Here is a 22,626-nt window from a genome sequence, read left to right on the forward strand (position 1 = left end):
GACTGGACTCAAACTCTGGATTCTCCTGCCTCAGCTTCCAGAGTAGCTGGGATCATAGGTATGTGCCAATCCTAGGTATTGATTATATTTTTTAAATTTGTTGTTTTAACATATTTTTAAAGGAACTATTAGGACTGGCTTTTCTTCCCAATTTTCAATAACCTCTTCTTAATAGTATTAATCCATTTCGATTTCCTGCAAATTCCAGTCATTAAGATATCCACAGCTTTGTCATTTTTCTCCTCTTTATTCACAGTGCTCTTTCTAGCAGCAAATAGACCTAAACTGTATATGAGCATCAACTAACAAAATTAAAAACAAATTATTAGTCAAGATTTAAATAAGCTGAACATTCAAAACAGCATCTCTTAATAAATGAACTTTTCTCTTTTAATACTTATTTTTGTTTTTAGTTATAGTTGGACACAAAACCTTTATTTTAATTTATTTTTGTGTGGTGCTGAGGATTGAACCCAGGGCCTCACACATGCTAGGCAAGCACTCTACCACTGAGTCACAACCCAGCCCCCAATAAAATGAACTTTTCTACAATATACTTTAAAACTTGGGACAAACTCACCTTTCACCAAAGATGTAAGAAGAAATAGTAAATTATTTGACTTTTTGTCCCTTTTACATGCTAAAAATTGTTACAATTTTTAGTTCAGAAAAATCTTTTGTGGCTACCACATTACAATATGAAGTAGCTAAGAATTCATTCTTGTATAAATGAAGTATCTAACTGCCTTGCATAATCCTCAGAGAATGGAGACAATCTGGCAGGGAACATGGTTGAGGAGGGGACCTGACTTACTGTGCATGCCTGAGCCTCCCCAGCCCCATCAGGGAAAACAGTCACCTCTGGTGCCATCTCCTTAAACTAGATGATATCCATGGTTCCCAGATTTGGAGACACTGTCAACCTGATTATGAAAACTGTCTTGGCAGTCTGTATAAGATAAGCTAAAACCTAATTTAACTAGAAAATGTGACAGAGTCAAGATTCTTGTGTACTCCCATAAACTCATTTTAAAAAGGACAACTGGGGGCTGGGGATGTGGCTCAAGTGGTAGCACGCTCGCCTGGCATGCGTGCGGCCTGGGTTCGATCCTCAGCACCACATACAAACAAAGATGTTGTATCCGCCGAAAACTAAAAAAATAAATATTAAAATTCTCTCTCTCTCTCTCACTCTATCTTAAAAAAAAAAAAAAAAAAAAAGACAACTGAGCTGGGTGCAGTGGCACATGCCTTTAATCCCAGCAGCTCTGGAGGTTAAGGCAGGAGGATTATGAGTTCAAGGCCAGCCTCAGCAACTTATCATTGAGGCCCTAAGTAACTCAGTGAGACCCTGTCTGGGGATGTGGCTAGATTCGCTCCCCAGTATTAAAAAAAAAAAAAAGGACAACTGATAGGACAAGTTGTACCCATTCAACATTTGGCAGATAATGCTCTCTAAAAAGGTTGCTCCTTTTTATATCTGGGAGAGGACAGGGAATAGGAAGGGTCAGTCACAGGGGAATAAAAGCCAAAGACCTCAGGGTATAGTGGACACTCAAATTTTAATTCAGTACTGGTTCTGAATAAAAGGAGAGTGGACATACAGGAAAGGGCCCTTGTATAGAAAGAACTCACCACAATAAAAATTGAATATGTAAGAGAAATAGGCTATGGCTATACTGAAATGGGGCAGAAACAGAAAAAGATGAGTTGGTGTAAGCTGGTCCAAAGATCAGCCTATGATGCTAGATTCTCCCATTCCTTGGAGAGGTGCTGGTGTCCACTCCACCTACAAGCTACAGCCCAGAAGTGAACAGGAAACCGGGAGAATTATACAGCTGTGACATAGCCCTGTCTTGGACAACCACAGATGCTTCAATGAGAACACACTAGAAAGCTGGGGCAAGGGTCATGGAAGGAAGCTGCAGTGTGGAGACGATGATAAATTCCCTAGGGCATCAGAAACTAGCCTCAAATCACACAAGAGGAGGAACTGCAAAAAGAAGGAAGGAAAAAAAAATTGGGGGAATATGAAATACTAACCTACATTTTCTTTTTTTGGTACTAAGTATTGAACACTTTACCAATAAGCCTCATCGCCAGTCCTTTTTTTTATATTTTAAGTTAAGACAGGTCTCACTAAGTTGCTGTGCTTGGCCTCAAACTTGCCATTGTCTTCCTCAAGTCACTGGGATTACAGGAGTGCACAACTGTGCACCCTGGCCCAACTTACATTTTCTTACATTTTCTCGCACATCAACAATGTTAACCAAAAATTAATATGCAGAATATAAAGTAAATAAGGTCCTAATCTGTTCACAAGCTTAGAAATGAGTTTCAAAGATTATTCCTATTCAAAATAATCTATAGTAGTCATTGATTTATGCTCCAAAAGAAATAAAAATTGAGGATTGTGCAAGATTGTCCTATTACTCTCTTCTATATTTTCTACAAATGTATGACTCCTCCAGCCACCTGCCACTCCTCCCATCTGTATCCTTCCTTCTCTCTCCCATCCTGGGTGGTCCAAGACATGGAAAACCACCATTTCAGGTTCATTTCTTTAAACTCAGTATCAACCTTTCTGTCTCTCCACTCAATCTGCTTTAATTATGTATCTCTTAAAAATAAATGTTAAATCTTTAAGTGCGATATTCTAATATTTTTCAAAACTTTTGACTGCAACCCCAGTGAGAAATGCATTCCACATGTGGAGAACTCACAGGTATGATTTGTGTGTGTGCAGCACACACACACACAAATCATATCTGTGAGTTCCCTAAAACTTTATCCTTACTAGTCTTATTGCATATGATAAACTGATCTTATCCATTCTACTCCACCATTTGCTTGTTTGTTTGTTTTTAATGCTGGTAACCCAGCTCAAGGTTAAAGTATTTGATAGATAAAGGTGCACTGATTCATCTCCCTGTGTTGCACCATAAGGAAATAAGTACTGAAGAGTTCAGCCATAGGGCTGCCTGGCTCTCCCACTTGTAAACTGTCAACCTTTCTGCCTCGATTTCCGAGTCATGGGGTAAGAGAACAGAATTCACCTCAAAGTTGAGGATTAACCATCCACAAAAAGCACTGAACCCATTAAGACATTCAATTAATAACCATTAATTATTTTAAATAAGGTTCATGAGCTTTTTTTATCATAGTAAAATAGACATAAAATTCTTCATTTTAGCCATTTTAGAGTGTATGGTTCAGTAGCATTTGCAAATGGTACTTTCATCCTAGAACATTTTTATCATCCTAAAACAAAGCCCCATACCCATTAACCATTAAGCAGTCACTTCCCATTCTCCCCTCTTCCTCAGATGGCAATCACTATTCTGCCTCATTTGTAAGTCCTCATACTTTTTAAATAATAAGTTAACACTTGATTAGAACACTTTTCTAAGATAGAATGAAGTGCTCTTTGGAGACTTTAGTCCTCTGTAGCTGAATCTTGACTTATGAGACAAGCTGCTGCTGCTGCTATTTCTCAAGTAAACCTGTGGCTCACTTTAGATAGTCTGTGGCCTGTCCCTCCCATGCTAGGGTACAGGCCACAGTCCTGCCAAGGCTGTGGAGACACCTCCTCCTCCTCCTGTATCTTCAAGAGATAGAATGAACAAGATCCCTAAAGGGTCTTCTACATTATATCCCAGAATATTTACTCTGGGATAATTGAACTCACAGAAAACAGAAATATTATTCTTTATCCTTTGCATTTTGAAACTCTCCAAACTTTTGCCATCAAGAGGTGAGAAAATCCTGGGACTAGAGGTCCATTTCTTGACTCTAGGATACAGTATCATTTCCTCTTAGCACCCCACCCCTCTTGTGCTTTGATTTCCCACCCTTCCTTTAGGGTGTGGAAGACTGGGCAAAAAATAACTTTTGTTCTTCCCAGGATGTAGTCTTTGAGTGGCTCCATACTCTTTCAGGAAAATAACAGGGACAGCACTGTTTTTTCTAGGAGAAACGGTAAAGGCAGAGGCTTCTTCACAGAAATGACACCAATATGTTCAGAAGACGTGGAATGAAGAACAATGACTTTGATCCCAGTCAAGGACACCAGAAGTTTTAAAAAAAATAAATAAATACCAACACTGCTCGCCTGATAAACAGGCATTCCTGGTTTATTCTCCACTCCCCTTCACATGGCCTCCTCACAGACCCACACTGCCTGCTAACCCACCGATGAAAGCTGGATAGGCATCCAGACTACACTGGGTCAACCCAGCTGACTTGGAGGGAGGGGACACTGGAGCATCAGCTGAGAATTGCTTTCTTTCTTTAGAGGGAGGAAAAGGAAAAGGCTTTCAGCAGCAAATTAGCCCAAGAAACCTCACACCTCAAACTCCAGGGAAGACTGCACTCAGAACTGTTCCAATTTTTGGAAAAGTCCTGAGCTAAAGTAAACTTGAGATGGATGAAAGAATTAACAACTCTCTGAAGACCCCAGTCCCCTGATAAATAAATCAGAATGCTGGTCCCTGATTTTGCGGCGGAAGAACTCTGGGTGACCAAAGCACACGAAGCCAGGGCTTCACTCCAAGATCTACCAAAAAGAGGGGCGGGGGCAGGAAGGAGGGTCTCAAGAAAAGAAACGACCCAGGAACCTGTCATTTCCAACAAGTGCGTAAGCGATCCCTTATCAAGTTGTGTTCTGCTAGTGCCTCAAGCACCCGGTTTTGGGTGCTCAGATGAGAAGGGCAGCAACAGACTCCTGCCCGCCGAGGAGCTCAGTGACAGCGGTTCCGCCCAAGGAACCCCCAGCCCCAGGCTCTAGAGGGGAGGTTAAGTGCTGGGAGAGAGGAGGACCCCACGCGGACAGCCGCAGGGATCTCCGGGAGGCAGGCCGCTGCTGTCCTGGGCGCCTGGATCCTCGCCTCGGGGCAGCTGGCCAGCACGGAGGGCGGGGTTCGAAGGTGACAGCACTGGGCTCCCTCCGCCCAGAGTGTGGCAACTCCGGAAACTTCCTGGAGCCGCCGCCGGCTTCCCCGCAGCCACCTCTCCCGCTCCCCGCACGTCCCAGTAGCCAGCGCCGACGCGGCCGGAGGGGTCACTGACCTGAGATGGTCTCTTGGTAGCCCTTGGTGAAGAACTGCATGGCCGTGGCCGCCCTCAAGGGCGTCTTGAGCAACCCCTGCCGCTGGGGGTCCTCGCCCAGAGAGCGCAGGATGGACGAATAGGCGGCCGCCAGGTTGGGGAGGTTCAGCTCGTTATCCTCCACACCGCGGGGTCCTTCGCCCTTCCAGCCGTCCGCGGGCTGGGGGTTTTTGGCCTCGGGCGGCGGGGACTTCTCCGCCGTCAGGCTTGGCCCGGCCCGCGACGGCTCCCGCTCGGGAAATCCATTGGTGCACCTGGCTCCCCGCGGCTTCTCCGCCGGCGCCCGAACCGGGCCCTTCTCCATGGTCCCGCTGCTACCGCTCGGGGAGACCCCGGGGCGCCTCAGGGGGCTGCAGCTAAACTTCGCAGGCGGTGGCCCGCAATGACCTGTGGCCCGAATCACCTGAGGACGGTAAGCGATCTGGCAGAGACACGCTCGAGTCAAGGCCGCCGCCGGCTGGACAGACCGGCAGCGCCTCCTTTTTATGGCCCGGCGGCTTGGCCGGCGCCACGGGGTGCTCCCATTGGCCCGGGCCGTTCGCGTCACGGCGCTCGCTCCGGCCCCTCGCCCTGCCCTTGGGGTGGGCCCTCCAGAGAGGCCACGGCCCCAGACCGCCCCAAGGCAACCGGCGGAGCAAGTGGGTCCCTCGGGTCTCACGGTGGGACTAGCCGAGTCCGAAAAGAATCAGGCACCTTGGAACCATAGACGTTGTCTGGGCGCCCGGTCCGCCCTCACTTCGCTTAGAGAAAAGAGGGCGCTGCGTTATAATTGCTGTGGTCTCCTCGCCCTGTAGAGGATGAGCAAACAGGTGGTCTTGCCTGAGGGAGAAGAGAGGGAGATATGCTGGTGATAAGGTAACCAACTCTTGGGTTTTTAAGACAATATTACAATGTCACACTTGTTTGTTAGTTTTAAATGTGTCCAACGCAGGTACCACCCTAGGAGAAACCTCTGGCCATTGTCAGGGCATGTGTGACACTAAGTGGCCCTTGTGTGAGTCACTCACTATACCTAGGAGAATAAAATTCTTTTTAAGAGAGAGAGAGAGAGAGAGAGATTTAACATTTATTCTTCAGTTTTCGGTGGACACAATATCTTTATTTTATTTGTATGTGGTGCTGAGGATCGAACCCAGCGCTGAGAGCATGCCAGGCGAGCACGTTACTGCTTGAGCCACATCCCCAGCCCAGAATAAAATTCTTGAAGGCAAGCACAGATACCAGACCTCAAGACCAATTCTCTATTTTATCTCAATGTGACCTTTGTCTTCCACAGGGATCTGGCAAACTATACTCTTTTCATTAGCAAGTGTTTGGTGGATAAACCTAGGGGCCTGGGGCCAACCCCTTTCCTCTAGCCTGTTCCCTATATAATGTCAGAAACTGCATGTGGCCAAACTAATCAGTTGCAAGAATAGCCCAAGAGAATAATGATCTTTTTTGCTGAAATTTGCAAAACTGAGAAACATCTTGTAACTAGGAGATTAGGATCAGAGGTGCCTCATTTAACCACAAACCTCCACCTGTGAGAAGGTGCCCACTAATCTTCCATCCCCCTTCTCCTTTTTAAACCTCCCCGAAATCAGCCTATGGCAAGAGGGCTCCTTAGGAGAAAAATCCCTGACATCTGCTCATCAGATAGCTTATGTAATAAATTCTCTATCACTGTCTTACCTTTTGTGGGTAACTTTTCTGGGAGCCAGAACTTTGACCCTGGAGAAATTAATTCACAAATGAAGAACAGTTAAGGCTTTCATTTAAAACCCATTTGTGACTGGTTGCAGTGGCCCACACCATATCAGCCACCAGGAAGGCTAAGAAAAGAGGATCACAAGTTCAAGGTCAGCCTCAGCAGCTTAGTGAGACCCTGTCCCAAAATAAAAAGGGCTGGGGATATAGTTCAGTGGTAAAGCTCCCCTGGTTCAAGGGTTCAATTCCCCAACACCCACCAAAAAAAAAAAAAAAGTTTGCATTTTGTAGAAATGCATTTGAGAAATTTGGCACTCCATCCATTTAAAGTGACGTGCAAAGCTTCCTTACCCAGATGTTGGTACAAATTGTGAAATGCTGTTGATCAAATGGACTCTTAACCAGTGACATCTGATTTGATTGTTTTGAGATTAAAAAAATGAACCTTTTGGCTGAAGGTGTTACCGATGTTGACCGGTGACGAGTCCTTGCTTCCCCAAAGTTGAAGTATAACACCAGAGAAGCACACTGAGGCAAGGTCAGAGTGGAAAGTAGAGGCTTTTGGGCTGGGGATATGGCTCAAGCAGTAGCGCGCTTGAGTTCAATCCTCAGCACCACATACAAACAAAGATGTTGTGTCTACCGAGAACTAAAAAAGAAATAAATTTTTAAAAACTTCTCTCTCTCTCTCTCTCTCTCTCTCTCTCTCTCTCTCTCTAAAAAAGAAAAAAAAAAGTAGAGACTTTATTAAAGGACAGCAGAAAAGACTTCTCCCAGAGGAAGAAGGGGACCCAAGAGGTGGGATGGGTGAAGTGCGGTTGTTTCCCCTTTTTATAGTTCTTTCAGTGATGAAATGTAGGTGGGAAGGCCCGAAGGGTGGGGCACAGGTGGGGCAAAGAAGTAATCTTCATTAACATTTCTTTGGGATGGACTCTGGGCCTTGGGGACATTAATATTCCAAGAGTTGTTCTGCTTTTCCCGGAATTCATTCTCAACATGGCCTCCTTTTTGGATCTTACTAGATATTAGACCCGATTTACCTAACTACACTGACTACCTAACTTTAAATCTGGCTTCAAAGGATTATATCACAATGCCAAACGTGAGTTTTAAAACTTGTGTCAAATTAATAACTTATTTGCTTCAAAGAGTTTCAAATGCTAATTTTCTGACTCACTTTTACAGAAGTATTAATAGGTGTAGGCTCAGACAAACCAGGAGAGTAGCCCCTCGAATTATTCTATACCAATAAAGTAGCTCTGTCATTGTAATTTGTAATATGTAATTTGTAATATGTATTTATGATGCCAAGTTACATAAATCGAGAAATATGTTCTAAGAATAGACCTGTTCCAAATATCCAGGAAAGAAATATGAACAATTTCTGGCCTCAGAAGCACTTTTAATCTAAAACAGAGGAAATACAGAGCACTTGTCTTGCACACACTAGACCCTGGGTTTGATCCCTAGCTCTGTAAAATACAAGCATAAATATGAATATAAAAGTACATATAAGGGCTGGGGCTGTAGCTCAGTGGCAGAGTGCTTGCCTACCATGTGTGAGGCACTGGGTTTGATCCATAGCACCACATAAAAATAAACAAATGAAATAAAGGCATTCTGTCCATACACAACTACCAAAAAAATTTTAAAAGCACATATAAATACAAATGTGTATATATATATATATATATATATATAAAATAGATGAAGTATTCATGTCATTTAGGTTTTTTGGGGGTTTTTTTATTTTGTCTTGTTTGGGGTGGTGCTTGGGATTGAACCCAGTGAATATTTTTAAAGATAGGTATTGAATTCGTAGTTGAGTTATTGATGCCAAGTTACATAAATCGAGAAATATGAATATTCCTTGAAAACTCTCTTGTCACTTTCCTAATTCTTGTGTTTTTTCCCCATCAGCATTTTTCTCTCTGGTTGTTCTGTCCATTCTTCACTGGTATCTCCCCATCAGAATTAACTCCAGGGTCTCAAACAGAAGCACAGCTGGAGACAATATTCAAAGGATAGACTTGCATTTCACAAGTGGAAAAAAAAAAAGATACTAAGCAGGATAATACTAAGCAGGATCCATACTATATATTTACTTGTAAAATGAAAGCAATGAAACCAACGAAAAACCTAAATCAATCCTTTAGCTTCTCTTGCTTTTAGTAACCTACTTTTATCTCCAATTTTAGGTGTCACATAGCTAAGCATTATGCCACCATTAGCTGTGCTATGGGTAATACCTATATATAAAAATCATAATGATGACGGTTGCCTAAGTTGTTTTTCAGTAAGTTAGATGTAGCTCAAACCACCTGAAACTACCAACCCTTCATGCTCAAGTGTCCGATGAGTGACCTTTTGATGTCAGAGGGCTACAACTCCACCCTCATAACACATTAACACCACCGTTTTCTGAATATGTATCCTATGAAGAGCCGATGAAATTTGATTAGGCACACACAGACCACTGATTACTTTTCCTTACCACCAATCACCTTTACCCCTGCCTCAGACCACCCTGTTTCTATATCCCATAAATACCTCTATACCTCATCCTCAGAGAGGTAGCTTTGAGACTTGAGGCTCCCACAGTCCTGTGTCTGGCACCTCTTGAATAAATTCTTTGCAACACTCATCATTCCAATGATTGGCATTCTGCAGGGCAGGTAAAATGGGCCTCATTTGGTAACAGCAAGATGCCTTTCATTCAAGGCCAAAAGGTAATAGAAAGAAGGTTTAAAATCAGCAACCTTATATGAACAGTTTAATATAGCAAAATGTAGATAGTTGGCATGGTTGGTTATAAGTAGCAGCAAGAAGAAGAGGAGGCTAGGTTGAGAGCCACAGTTTAGTCAGAATGACACCTGGCATTTTGCTAGAGGGAATGGTTGAAAGGTGACCCAGCTCCAGATTAGGGTGGATCCTGGGGGGGATGATAAAAGGGATCCCCTTACTTTGGAGTTCCCTTAAGTTCTCATGGGGTTCGGGGAGAATTGGCTTGCGCAGAGCCCGGGGGAGGGAGTGTGTTCCCCGGGAAGTGTGTGTAGAGTGCCAGTGAGAGTTGGGGAATAAAGAGTTGCTGTTTGAACCTACAAGGCTTTGTGGTGGCTCAGCTATTTGTGCCCAGCCAGACTGCGACAAGGCTAAACTAAAGGAGCAGGGTATGTTCTGCAGAATTTATTAGCACAAAATAGTTTTATATGCCAGGTGTGATGGCACACACCTGTAATCCCAGCAACTAGAGAGTTCTAGGCAGAAGAATTGCAAGTTTGAGACTAGCATTGGCAACTTAGCCAGACCCTGCCCCAAAATAAAAAATAAAAAGGACTGGGGATGTAGCTCAGTGGTAAAACAACCCTGGGTTCAATTCCCAGTAACCCTTCCTCTCCCCCAAAGAAGTTCAATAGTAAAATTAAGAGCATTTCTATCTAGGAATTATAACAATATCCATGTTTCTAACCCAATAAGGGACTCCTTTTCAGGTTGCACCCAGTCTGGGAGTTTCTTTCTGCCAAAAAGTCAAGGAATTTTTTTAAAAAAATTTGTTTCCATTCCTAGGGCAATCACATACAAAGAAGCAAATCAGAGAGCCACACAGTGTCACAGATTGGCAAGGCTATAGCAATGTCATACAGTCACTTGCCAAGGGTAACAGATTAGCTAACATTAGCTATTTAGTGGTAGCAATTGGAAATAAGCAAATTTCTTTAAGTGAACTTGATGGAAATTCTATGTTTGAAATTCAAGCTTGGGAGGAGACTCTGGATAAAGTAGGAAGGTACACTTATTCTACGTCTAACTCTCAGAAGCAGAACTGTGGAGTCAACAGAATCCTAAAGTGTCTCACTAAGTCTGTCAAATATAGGGAAACAGCTGGACGTGCTGGCACCTGCAGGTGATCCCAGCCACTTGGGAGGCTGAAGCAGGAGGATGGCAAGTTCCAGGCCAGACAGGGAAACTTAATAACACCCTGTCTCAAAATAAAAAATAAAAAGGGCTGGGGCTGGAAATGTAGCTCTGTGGCAAAGTGTCTCTGGGTTCAATTCCCAGTACTGGGGTGGGGGGGAAACTCACAGGGGCTGGGGATGTTCTGTGGTAGAACACTTATCTGAGTATGGGAGGTCCTGAATTTGATACCCAGCACCAAAAAAAAAAAAAAAAAAAAAACAACAGACAAAACAACAAACAAATATCTCTCAAAAAGAAAAACACAGATAACCTGATTTAAAAATGGAAAGATGAGGACAGATATTTCTGCAAAAAAATACACATGACCAATAAGTACATAAAAAGATATTCAACATCATTAGCCATGAGGGAAATGCAAATCAAAATCACAGTGAAAATCACCTTACATCCACTAAGATGGCTACATTCAAATCAACAGATAAAAACCTAGGGTCAATGAGGACGTAAAGAAATTGGAATACACTGCTGGCAAGAACATAAAATAGATTGGCTGCTTTAGAGAACAGCCTGACAGTTCCTCAAAAGATTAAACATAGAGTTCCTGTATGACCCAGCAATTGCACAGTTAGGTATAAATCTCAGAGTAATGAAAATTTTATATCCCCGTAAAAACCTCTACATGAATGTTCATAGCACTGTTATTTCACAATAGCTTAAAAGTTGAAACAACCCAAATGTCCATCAACTGATTTATAAACAAAGTGTGGTGCAGTAATATGGGCATAGTTTGTGTGTCCCCCCGCCCCACGCCCCACGCCCCATGCCCTCCACCAGGGTCCATTATAATTGGAATCTCCATCCCCAGGTTGTGGTATAAAGAGGTGGAACTGCTATGAGATAGGGCCTTATAGAAGGTCCTTAGGTCATTGGGGGCATACCCTCAAAAGGATAGTGGGACCCTAGGCTAGCTTCTGGTTTGGGATGTTATTGCTTGGGCCTCCACCATTACTATCCATCATTTGCCATGAGATCTTCATCAGAACTGAGGTGATGCAGGTGCCATGCATTTAAGCCTGCAAAACTATGAGCTAAATAAACTTCCTTTCCTGCATAAGTGTTCTGTGTCAAGTATTTTGTTACAGTGACAAAAAGCTGATTAACACATTTGGTATATACATACACTGGAATATTACTTGGCCATAAAAAGCAAATGATGTACTAATATATCCTACAACATGAAGGAATCTTGAAAACATTATATCAAGTAAAAAAGTCAGATTCAAAATCCCACATATTGTGTGACTCTCTTATATGACATATCTAGAATAAGCAAATGCAGAGAGTAGTCTAGCTATTTCCAGAGGCTAGGGGGGAATGGGAAATCGGAAATGATTGCTAAAAGGTCAGAGGTTTCTTTTTGGGTGATGACCATTTTCTGGACTTAGATAATGGTAATAGTTAAGTAACTTTGTGAATATACTAAAAATACTGGATTATATACTTTGAAAGGATGAATTTTGTGATGTGTGAATTACATTTCAATAACAATGATATCTCTCAAAAAAATTAAAAAACATAATGTGTTAGCGTTTTGTTGCGATGACAAAAATGCCTAAAATAACCAATTAAAGAGAAAAGGTTTATTTTGGCTCCTAGTTCTAGAGTTTCAGTCCATGATCAGTTGTCCCTGTTGTTTCTGGACCGGTGGCAGCACAGTATATTATGGCATCCCTGCCAAAGTAGTAGAGGAGGCCTGTTCCTTCCAGGTCTCTAGGAAGCAATGAAAGGGAGAGGAAGGGCCCTGGATTTCTATATCCCCTTCAAGGGCACACCCCCAAATGATCCAACTTCCTTTCAACAGGCCCCATATCCTAAAAGTCCTACCACCTCCCAACAGTGCCATAGGCTGGTGATCAAGCCTTTAGCAACGAGTCTTTGGGGGAGAGTTAAGATCCAGACTCTAACATACAATTTGCAAAAGTCTGCAAAAAAAAAAAAAAAAGTTTTGTGAAGAATATGTTCTAGAAAAATGTGAAACACAATGTTTAACAAGTTAGATAAGCTTCAAGAATAAGTGGCGCAGGCCTGCAATTCCAGCGGCTTCAGAGGCCAAGGCAGGAGGATTTCAAGTTCAAAGCCAGCCTCAGCAACTTAGCAAAGTCCTGAGAAACTTAGTGAGACCCTGTCTCAAAATAAAAAATAAAAAGGGCTGAAGATGTAGCTGAATGGTTAAGCACCCCTGGGTTCAATCTCTGATACAAAAAAAAAAAAAAAAAGGAATGAATAAAGTGTCAAAAAAAGTTTTTCAAGTATACAGGCAAAAAAAAAAAATGTACCTACAAGATAATAGATACAGACGTAGGTTAGCCTCTAATTTTTCCCCAGGAACATTGATTGCCCGTCTGTAAAGATATAACGAAAGTAAGTTATGCACACTCAGGAAACCATTCAAGTATAAAGGCAACAGGTCGATCATCTCAAATATGTATTAACTCAGAAGGTGCATCTCCTATAATGTAATATAAAAAACCAACTGAGATGATGTCCTGCTAATTAAAAGAAAATAAAAAAGAGCTCAAAAGTGAAAGAGTTATTTGAATATTTAAATATAAAATCAATTTTAAAATACCTAAATATAGATAATAATATTTAGTAACTTATTACCAAACAGAACATGAACGCTATGAATCTCAGAAGTACTAACATAAATAAATAAATCCAAGAATTAGAGAAAGGAAAATAGACACAGTCTTCACTCTGCGAGAGAGAGAGAGAGAGAGAGAGAGAGAGAGAGAGAGAGAGAGAGAGAATTAGTTGATGATATTTTTTTCTTTTTTTTTTATTGGTTGTTTGATGATATTATTTAAATTAAAAGATGACAGTAAAAAAGAACTGACTCACCAGGAATGGTGGTCCACACCTGTAATCCCAGTGACTCAAGAGGCTGGGGCAGGAGGATTGCCAAAATTTAAGCCAGCCTTGGAACTTAACTGTCTCAAAATAAAATGGGTTAGGCATGCAGCTCAGTGGTAAAGCATTCCAACTCAATCCCTAGTACGACCCAAAGCAAAACAAACAAAACGAAATAACAACAACAATAACAAATCTCTTCCTGGGTTTTATAATTTTTTTTTCAGTACTAGGGATTGAACCTGGGGTCCTTTACCACTGAACTACATCCCCATCCCTTTTTATTTTCTATTTTGAGAATGGGTCTGTCTCAATTGCTGAGACTGGTGATCCTCCTGCCTCAGACTCCCAAGTATCTGGAATTATAGGCGTGTACCACCACATCCAGCTTATTTCTTAAAATGTAGCGGGATTGTTTTGTTTTGTTGAGTTTTGAGACAGCATCTCACCATGTTGCTGCTGGTTTTGAACTTGTGGGCTCCAGCATCCTCCCACCTCAGCCTCCCAGAGTAGCTGGGGCTACAGGCATGGTGCCACCATGCCAGGTTTAGAGAGACTGTTAAATAATTATTATTTGTGGTTTAAAAAATGCTTATTTTAGGGCTGGGGATGTGGCTCAAGTGGTAGCGTGCTCACCTGGCATGTGCGGGGCACTGGGTTCGATCCTTAGCGCCACATAAAATAAAATAAAGATGTTGTGTCTACCGAAAACTAAAAAATAAATGTTTAAAAAAATGCTTATTTTATAATCAATTCCTTCAGATTTGCTATTAAAAATAGTATTTATGGGGGCGAGGAATGTAACCCAGTGGTAGAGCACTTGCCTAGCATGCATGAAGCCCTGGATTCAATCCCCAGTACCAAATAAATAAATAAACAAATAAAATAAATAGTATCTATGGTCCAAACGTTTGTGTTTCTTCCCACCGAAAATTTATATTTTGACATCTAATTCCCCATAGTAGTATTAGGAAGTAGAACATCTGGGAGTAAGTAGGTCCTAAGGTTGGAGCCCTCATGAGGGGCATTAGTGCCATTATAAAAGAGGCCTGATGAAGCTTTTTGCACATTCCTCCAGGTGAGGACACAGCAAGAAGGCACCATGTAGCAGAGTGCAGTGGCACACACCCATAGTGTCAGCTACTCAGGAGGCTGAGATGGGAGGATCACTTGAGCACAAGAATCAGAGGCCAACTTGGGCAAAATCCCATCCAAAAAAAAAAAAAAAAAGCACCATCTATGAAACAGATCACAACCTCACCAGACACCATATCTACACATCTACTGATGCTTGGTCTTGAATCTCTCAGCTTCCAGAACCATGAGCAATAAGTTTGCTTACAAATTTATTGTTTGATAATTACAAATCCCTGAGCTTCATTTAAACGACTCCGTTTGAAGTGTTTTGTGATATCAGTCCAAATAGGCTAAGACAGGTAGGATGCGAGTTAAATGGCAAAGGGTTTCCACCAGCTTTAAGTGAAGAACTGGAAATTCAGATCAGAATAATCCAGAACAGTGTTCATAGTTACCAATCCAACAAACCAGTATGTGGTTCTCATTCTACAGGGTGATAAACCCAACCTGATCTTTTATTAAATTGGGAGCCATCTTGCCACAAAGCGATGAAAAGCTAATTTCGGCTTTACTATAAATTACTGCAAATTCTGAACCTGCTTGGAATGCCTGCCCGTGCCTTGAACTCACCCATGCCTGGCTCTCTGACCATATAGCAGCCCTCTCTGAAACTTTAGTACACCTCATAAATATTGGCCTTCCCTGGCCAGACAAGGACCCTCTCTGAGGCTCTAATGGTCCTCATAAATTCTGATGTTGGGGCCAGCAAAAAATGTAAACTACCATTAGTGTGATGCTTGTCAGAGTTCTGTTATCTGTAACCCCCCTTTGTGTAACTTTCTGGGCTATAAAGCTGGGCTGTAGGAAAGGTGGGGCTGCTGTCTTGTTCCCACCGTTTTGGGAGGAAAAGGCAGTCCGGCCGGTCGAAATAATAAGCTTGCTTTAATTTGATTTTAATTGGAGTCAGTGGTCTTTTCTTGCGTCCTGGTCTAACAAGGGTAGGTGGTGTTACACATCCCATTCATTACATTCCCAGTCCAGGGATAAGCCCCAAATGAATACTGAATCTTGATGCCCAGAAAAAGCAATCAGGCAAATGCCACTATCTGGGAAAGTGTTTTAGCTGTGTTCCTTCTTTGGATAGAAATGTGTTGCATTTATTTCTATCAACAGGAAATATGATCCCAGCGGGCAAAATTATAGTTTTTGTTCCCTAGTCAGCTATAATAAAGCTGAGCTACACATCCTCAACCACCCTAAGTTGTGTCAATCACATGAAAGTTCATAAGGGAGAGCTAGATGTAAAGTACTTTTCAGTACATTTGATGACGGGGCTTGAGTGGAGCTGTAGTCCCGACTCCCTTTCCCTGATTCTTATGAACCTGAGGTTGAGAATCCAAGCCAAGAAGGAAAAATTTAAAATTTCGTATAACCATCCAAGTGTTGTCACTTGGAGACAATTTTCTCCAGGATGTCAGTCAATTCTGGGGGTTCAAGTATAAATGTAGAGGATTCTTTTTGGTCTATAATCTAAAATGTGCAAAATATTTGTACTTTTTATATTTTTAACAAAAGTAAACTTTTAACCTGGCTGGCAGAGTTAATTAGAGGTTTGCACAGCTATGGAGAAGGGTTGGCCCCATCATGCCACCAGGATCAGGTGTCATTCAGTCATCAGACAAAGATTTAGTGAACATCTACTATGTACAAGATTCTACTCAAGACACAAGTGATAAAACAATGGAAAAAAAGAAAATTTGAATATCTCTGCCCTCAAAGAGCTTATGTTCAGCCATTTAACAAGTTTGTTAATGTAGCTACCCCTAAGACATACATGCTGACACCCACATCCCACGCCATTGATTTTGGAAAAATTCTAGACTTTAAAAAATATTCAAACATTTAAAAAATAAAACTGTGTAAACTGACAGAAACAATGAAAGCCATGTCATGTGGGGTTAAAAAATAACCCATGGTGACACAGACTGGGTTTATTCCCTGATACCATCAATTATCTCTTGTAACCATGGGCAAGTTTTGTAGCTTCTTTAAGTCTCAGTTTCCTCCTATAAAATGAGTATTATAATAATAGAATCTTTCTCATAGATTTGTTGTAAGGGTTAGTGAAATCAACAGTATTAGATTCATAAAAATTGAGCAATAAGTGTTAGCTATTATTGGTAGTAAGAGTGTTTATAATTCAAAAGGAATCTTAATCTAACAAAGATCCCTTGAAAAATGAGTATTTATGTGCTGATTTACTTAAGATTAAGTCTCAGTACACACAGAGAAACTCAAAGTATTCTTATCATTAACTGAAAATCAGAAGGGTAATAAATCAGAAAGGTAATACAATATTTCTGAAATTATAATGTAAGTTAACAGGATATGATTCGTTTTAAGATTTTCAGTAATTGATCTGGGCACAGTAGTACATGACTGTAAACTCAGAAACTCAGGAAGCTGAGGCAGGAGGATTACAAATTTGAGGCCAGCCTCAGCAATTTAATGAGACCCTCTCCCAAAATAAAAATAAAACTAAGCGCGATGGCACACGCCCCAATCCCAGTGGCTCAGGAGAGTCAGGCAGGAGGATTAGAGTTCAAAGCCAGCCTCAGCAATTTAGCAAGGTCCTAAGCAACTCAGTGAGACCTGTCTCTAAATAAAATACAAAAAAAAAAAAGGGCTGAGGATATGGCTTTGTGGTTGAGTGCTCCTGGGTTCAATGCTCAGTACCATTAAAAAAAAAAAAAAAGAAAGAAAGAAAGGAAGGAAGGATTTTCAGTAATTGGCTAGAGGTTTAGATCAGTGGTAGACAGCGACAGAGTACTTGCCTAGCATACATGAGGCCCTGGGTTCAATCCCCAGCGCCACAAAAACAAAAACCTACAAACCAAAAACCTACAAATTATGTAACATAAGGAATTTTTTTTAATTAAAACTGTTTTGTAAATACCAAGAGTTTATTTTTTATTTTTATTTTTATTTTTTAATGTTTTTAATGCAACTCCTGATTCTGGATGGAATTATAACTCAGGTGTGCATTTCACTGAATAACGTTTACTGTTAAGTACCCACACACTGCATTCCCAACTCAACATTGTGAAACGGTGCAATTCAACAAGAATGGTTATCTAACTTACATGTGTTGAGAATGCTGGGGCAGCACTCTATTCTCTGGGACAGAGATGGTCTGGACATTGATCATCCCACACTGGCAAAGGGTCCTCTCCAACATGACAGTGTCTGATGGCAGGGCGGTACATCCCATCTGTACATTTCTACGGCTCATTCCTTCTCGCTGATCTCTTCTATCAACATTAGATGGTAGCTATTTTGGGAGAATGCCTAGTTTATCCAGAGAAGAGGATTTGTTTTTTATTCAACAGATGCTTTCAAGTGGTAATTTAACTGTCAATGAAAAATAAATAAAAGGTGCCTCAAATTCTGTAAGATTTTAGCAATTCATAGAAGCTCTGTTGTTATTGAATGTATCTCCTGCTCAGTTGCCTGGGGAACTGCATTTTAATGTCACACATCAAGCAGTTCTTTCCTGAATGTAATTGTAGTTTATCTGATGCCTTGGTTAAAGCTGTTCAAATGTTTGGCTTCTGGCAAATATTTCCTAACATGGCTCATGACAGTGATGGATCTGAAGCAATTTTAATACATTTTTAAGTCCCATGAACTTGTTAAATAACCGGAGAAAGAATCCTATATAAATTGAAAATATCTTTATTACCAGGAGGAATATCTAGGAAGACATATATGAATCTGTAATAATCGGATGTTTTCAAGACTGTGATTGTATGACCAGAGTCCTAGGCTAGAGAGGGAACTGACTTTGGGGACCAGGTTCCAATAGACCAGGTCCAGCCACTCACTCCAAGAATCAAACACAAAAAAGTAATAGTAAAGCAGGAAAGGAATTTATTCAGCTATACTGGGAAGACAGGAGAGACCAATATCTTCAGTCTTATTTTGTTTGGGGTGTGGGGGGTGCTAACTGAGCTCCCAAATTAAATAGGGAAAGGAGCAAGAAGTATGTGTAGTCAAATAGTCTTGGTCAAATTGTGATCTGTTTGATCATTATCTCGGGATGGACCACGCAGAGCCTCGTCAGCTGTTAGGTCGTCGGTGGTGGCGACTTGGTGGTGACTTAGAACAAAGCAGCCCACTCGGGAAAAGAACATCATTCAGGTGCTGGTGGAAACGCCTGTCAATCAGTGAGATCTCCTGACAAACGCCTGTCAATCAGCAGGACCCCCTGGCCAATCCTGGAGTTCGGCCAACTCCCCTGACCAACTCCAAAGGGACAAGGGACCCTAAAAACACCTTTTCCTGTCCCAAGCCCTTCCCTTCCTGCTGTAAGCCCCATAAAAGTACAGTCTGGTCGAGCTTCCATGCAGTTTCTCCTCAGACCCTTCTCCTGTCCACTCTGTGGGTCTGATTGAGTAATATCTCAATAAAGCCTCATTCAGTGGCCCTTTTAAATCTGCCTCCTTTGGTCGCTGCCCACCTCGCCTGATCTAACATCAGCAATGATAAAAAAGTTGCTACCAAATGCAGTGGTACATGCACTGTGATCACAGATACTTAGGAAACTGAGGCAGGAGGATGGCAAGGTTGAGGCCAGCACGAGCAGCAAAACCCTGTCTCAAAATCAAACATAAAAGGGCTCGGGTTGTAGCTCAGTCATAGAGCGCTTGCCTAGCTTGGACAAGTCCCTGGGCTCCATCCCCAGCACCAAAAAATACCTACCTACCTATGTACATAAAAATTAAAAAATAAAACAGTCTGAGGATAAAGTGCCCCTAGATTCAATCCTCACTATCAAAAAAAAAAAAAGAAGAAGGAAGAGGAGGAGAAGGAGGAGGAGGAGGAGGAGGAGGAGGAGGAGGAGGAGGAGGAGGAGGAGGAAGAGAAGAAAGAAAAAAGAAAACAAAGTTGCTATTGCCTGGTGGGGGAGGGGTTGATCCTTGTCACAAGATGTTTGTCCATCACACCTCTTATTCCTGGAATCCAAAGTGACTGTAGGAGAGAAAGACTCTGAAAAGGACAAATCACAAGATAAAAGATGGAACTAGTCTCTTCAGGTTCAGGGTAATGATTGGAGACTTCTAGGCACTGCTCCAGAGAATCTGGAACAGGATGCTAAGGTGTCACCAGAAGTTGAGAGTTGACTCTAGAGTGATCCTCAGTCCTTAGGTGTAACGCCTCAAATAGGCAGTTATGCCAGTGCAGGGACAGGTACAGCAAGCCAGGGATGGACACAGAGCAGGTTTATTGCAAGACAAGGGAAAGGAGAGTGAGATATGCCCTGCAGAAAGGGGCTAGGCACTAAAAGGCACCAAAATAATTAGGCTTTAGGCTTTCATTAGGAATAGAAAGTGGGAATGTGCAGTGGCTTAAAACCTTGGAGCAGCAGGTAGATGTGCCTCTTTGAGCTGGGAGCATGTACTGCCCACTTAGAGCAAGTCTTATGCCTGTTTTATGTGAAAATGGGATATGTGTCTGTGTACTTGGGTCACTTCACACTTTCTGTCCTAGTGCCACTGGTGGAAGGTCATACAACAGGCAGATGACCCTTGGAGCAACTTGTAGGTGCATGCATGACCTCAGGAACATGATGTGTGCCCATAAGTCTATGGAGAAGTGTGATGGCCTCCTTTGGTGGAATCAGGGGAACTGGTGATATCATTCGGTGGCTCTGAGTAGTCTGCCCACCTTCCTAAGATGGATTTCCATAGCCCCACCCACACAAAAAGCGATAGGAATTTATGTCCTTATGGTGCCTTGTAACGGGTACTGAGTCTTCCAGGTCAGTTGCCAGTCAGGAGTCCTTTTACAACCACCCCCCTTCTTGCATTTCCTCCTTCTCCCATTCCAGCTAATCTCTAGCTAATAACTGTCTATGCTAACAAAAACTGGCAGATGATAGACTCTGTTGATTATCGTGTACAGGAAAATCTTGAAAGTACCTCTATTCTTATCTTGGTGCGTTCAGCCTTGAAGAAGACAACCAGTCTTAGATGAACACTCCTTAAATTATTTGCATATCTACGTGCAAACTTAAGCAGGAATCTGACGGAAAGTTTAAGGTAGAAATGAGACAGATACAAAATGAAGGCAAAGAAGCAAAAGCAGTTTCTAAGTCCCTGTTACAATTAGTTCTTTGCCAGACAGCACCTTAGTGGCCAGCCATCATGTCTCCCCAGGTGATGCCAGATGGCAAGATAGATCCCTGTGCTGGATGGTCCATTGGTTTCTGGCAGCAAAAGATAGATGCCTACCCCAATGTCCTTTCACGCTCTTTTACTAAAAGATCTCCAACTTAGTTCAGAGAAGCGATAGGCCTGGCTGAGGGAAAAAATATATATTTTCTAAGTTCCCTGCTGCTGTAATGGCTGTGTATTTAGTTCTGTCCAGTGAGTTATCATTGAGGTCATGTAATGAGGACTTAACAGCTGCTTTTGCTAAAAGCACTGACTCTTTCCTTGGGCCTGCAGATGCCTGATGGGTAACCAAAAGCATGAAAAAAGCTTAGCATCTCTGCCTTCGTTTTGCAGCTGTCCCCTTTGCTACTTTAAGCCTTGGGTAAAGCTGGTCATCCTCCCCCTTCAAAGCTGAAGTCATCAAGGTAAGAGTAACTAAGGTATTTTCAAGATTTTTCAAGGATCTCATCATAATCAACAGATTGTCAACTGCCAGTTTTTACAACATCCTGTTCCAGATCCCAGGAACAATATGTAAAAGTAGTCATTGTCCTTGAACCTGAAGGCACTAACATTATCTTGACTTTCTATCTTTTCCTTTCTCTCAGACATTCTCTCCTGCAATCCCCTTGGATTCCAGGAACAACAGGTCTGGGGGACATACATCCTGTGCCGAGAGTTGACACTGTCCCTTAGGCAATAGTAACTGTCCAACCCTGAGATAATGACGGAGACTGCCTGACTCCATACACTTTTTGCCCCCTACTTTTGTTCCTTACTCTATTTAAACCTGAAGCTCAAATCAGTCCCCCAAAGCTTTGGCTGAGGAACTAATCCCCTTGTCTTCCCAGTATGGTAATGGTGAATATTAATTTCATTCTTACTTCACCATTACTGTTTTCCATTTGTCATTTAGGACAAACGCTACCTCAGTCCTGCGACCTCTCCTTAGACCTATATAAACACACAGCCTTTTGTAATAAAGCGGAAACCTCTTTGGTGATCTGTGTCGTGTGGTGCGGCGTCTTCCAGTCTTCCAGTGGTGCCGAAAACCCGGGAGACGGCGGTGCTCGACAAACCGAGCCCCGTCTCTGCCACCGCCATCACCAAGGACACATTTCACCCTTGTCTGTCTTTTTGGGCGCGGGCTTCCTGCACTCACCACTGATCGGGTCTAGGTAAGGTTCCCTCTCCCTGGCTCGCCAACTCCCTTCAGGTTAGCACTCTCCTGACACCCAGTAGGGAGGAGGGAATGCACTCTACTAAGACCTTCACTGGTCGCAGTGGACCCTCTGGCGACCCGCTTCCCTTTGAGGCGTGAGGCTTCTAGGTTTACAAGAGAGAGGCTCCCTGGTCTCTTCCTCCCACCGCCAGAGCTGTGTTCAGCCTGGAGCTGAACTTCTGCTGAGGCTCTGTCTTTCCTTCCTTGACTTTCTCTCGTTCCGGTGGAAAAATTTTTTCTGGAACATCAGGTGGCTTGCGGCCTGGATCTTACAGGGTCACACAGACTGTACTTCGTTGGTGACGACCGAGCTGTGCCCTCTGTGCCTACTCGCAGTGGACTGGTCACTTCGGGGACGCCCACGTGATCCTCCATCTGCTCTACGCTTCCAGGAAGCCTCTACGGCCCAGGTCAATTCTTTTTCTCCCTCTGCTGTCCCTTCCTCCACTCACTAACTATGGGAGCCTCCCCGTCTATACCAGAAACCTC

The 22,626-nt window shown here is 42.5% G+C and overlaps 1 protein-coding gene across 2 annotated transcripts in view; it reads right to left on the reverse strand.

Annotated features, from left to right (window-relative positions):
* The window catches only part of Gch1 (GTP cyclohydrolase 1), a 43,555-nt gene extending 37,953 nt beyond the window's left edge, over positions 1–5,602 (reverse strand). The window contains exon 1 of one of the 2 annotated variants that reach the window (XR_013438885.1): positions 5,068–5,602. Coding sequence is in view for 1 of the 2 variants with exons in the window: in XM_005337955.5 (XP_005338012.2) it covers positions 5,068–5,410 (343 nt within the window). In the remaining variant the exon portion in view is untranslated. The remainder of the gene's footprint in view (positions 1–5,067) is intronic. The other variant, XM_005337955.5, reaches the window with a different exon arrangement.
* Positions 5,603–22,626: the final 17,024 nt, after the last annotated feature.

This window comes from Ictidomys tridecemlineatus, chromosome 5 (genome assembly GCF_052094955.1).
Source record: "Ictidomys tridecemlineatus isolate mIctTri1 chromosome 5, mIctTri1.hap1, whole genome shotgun sequence".
Classification (NCBI taxonomy): Eukaryota; Metazoa; Chordata; class Mammalia; order Rodentia; family Sciuridae; genus Ictidomys; species Ictidomys tridecemlineatus.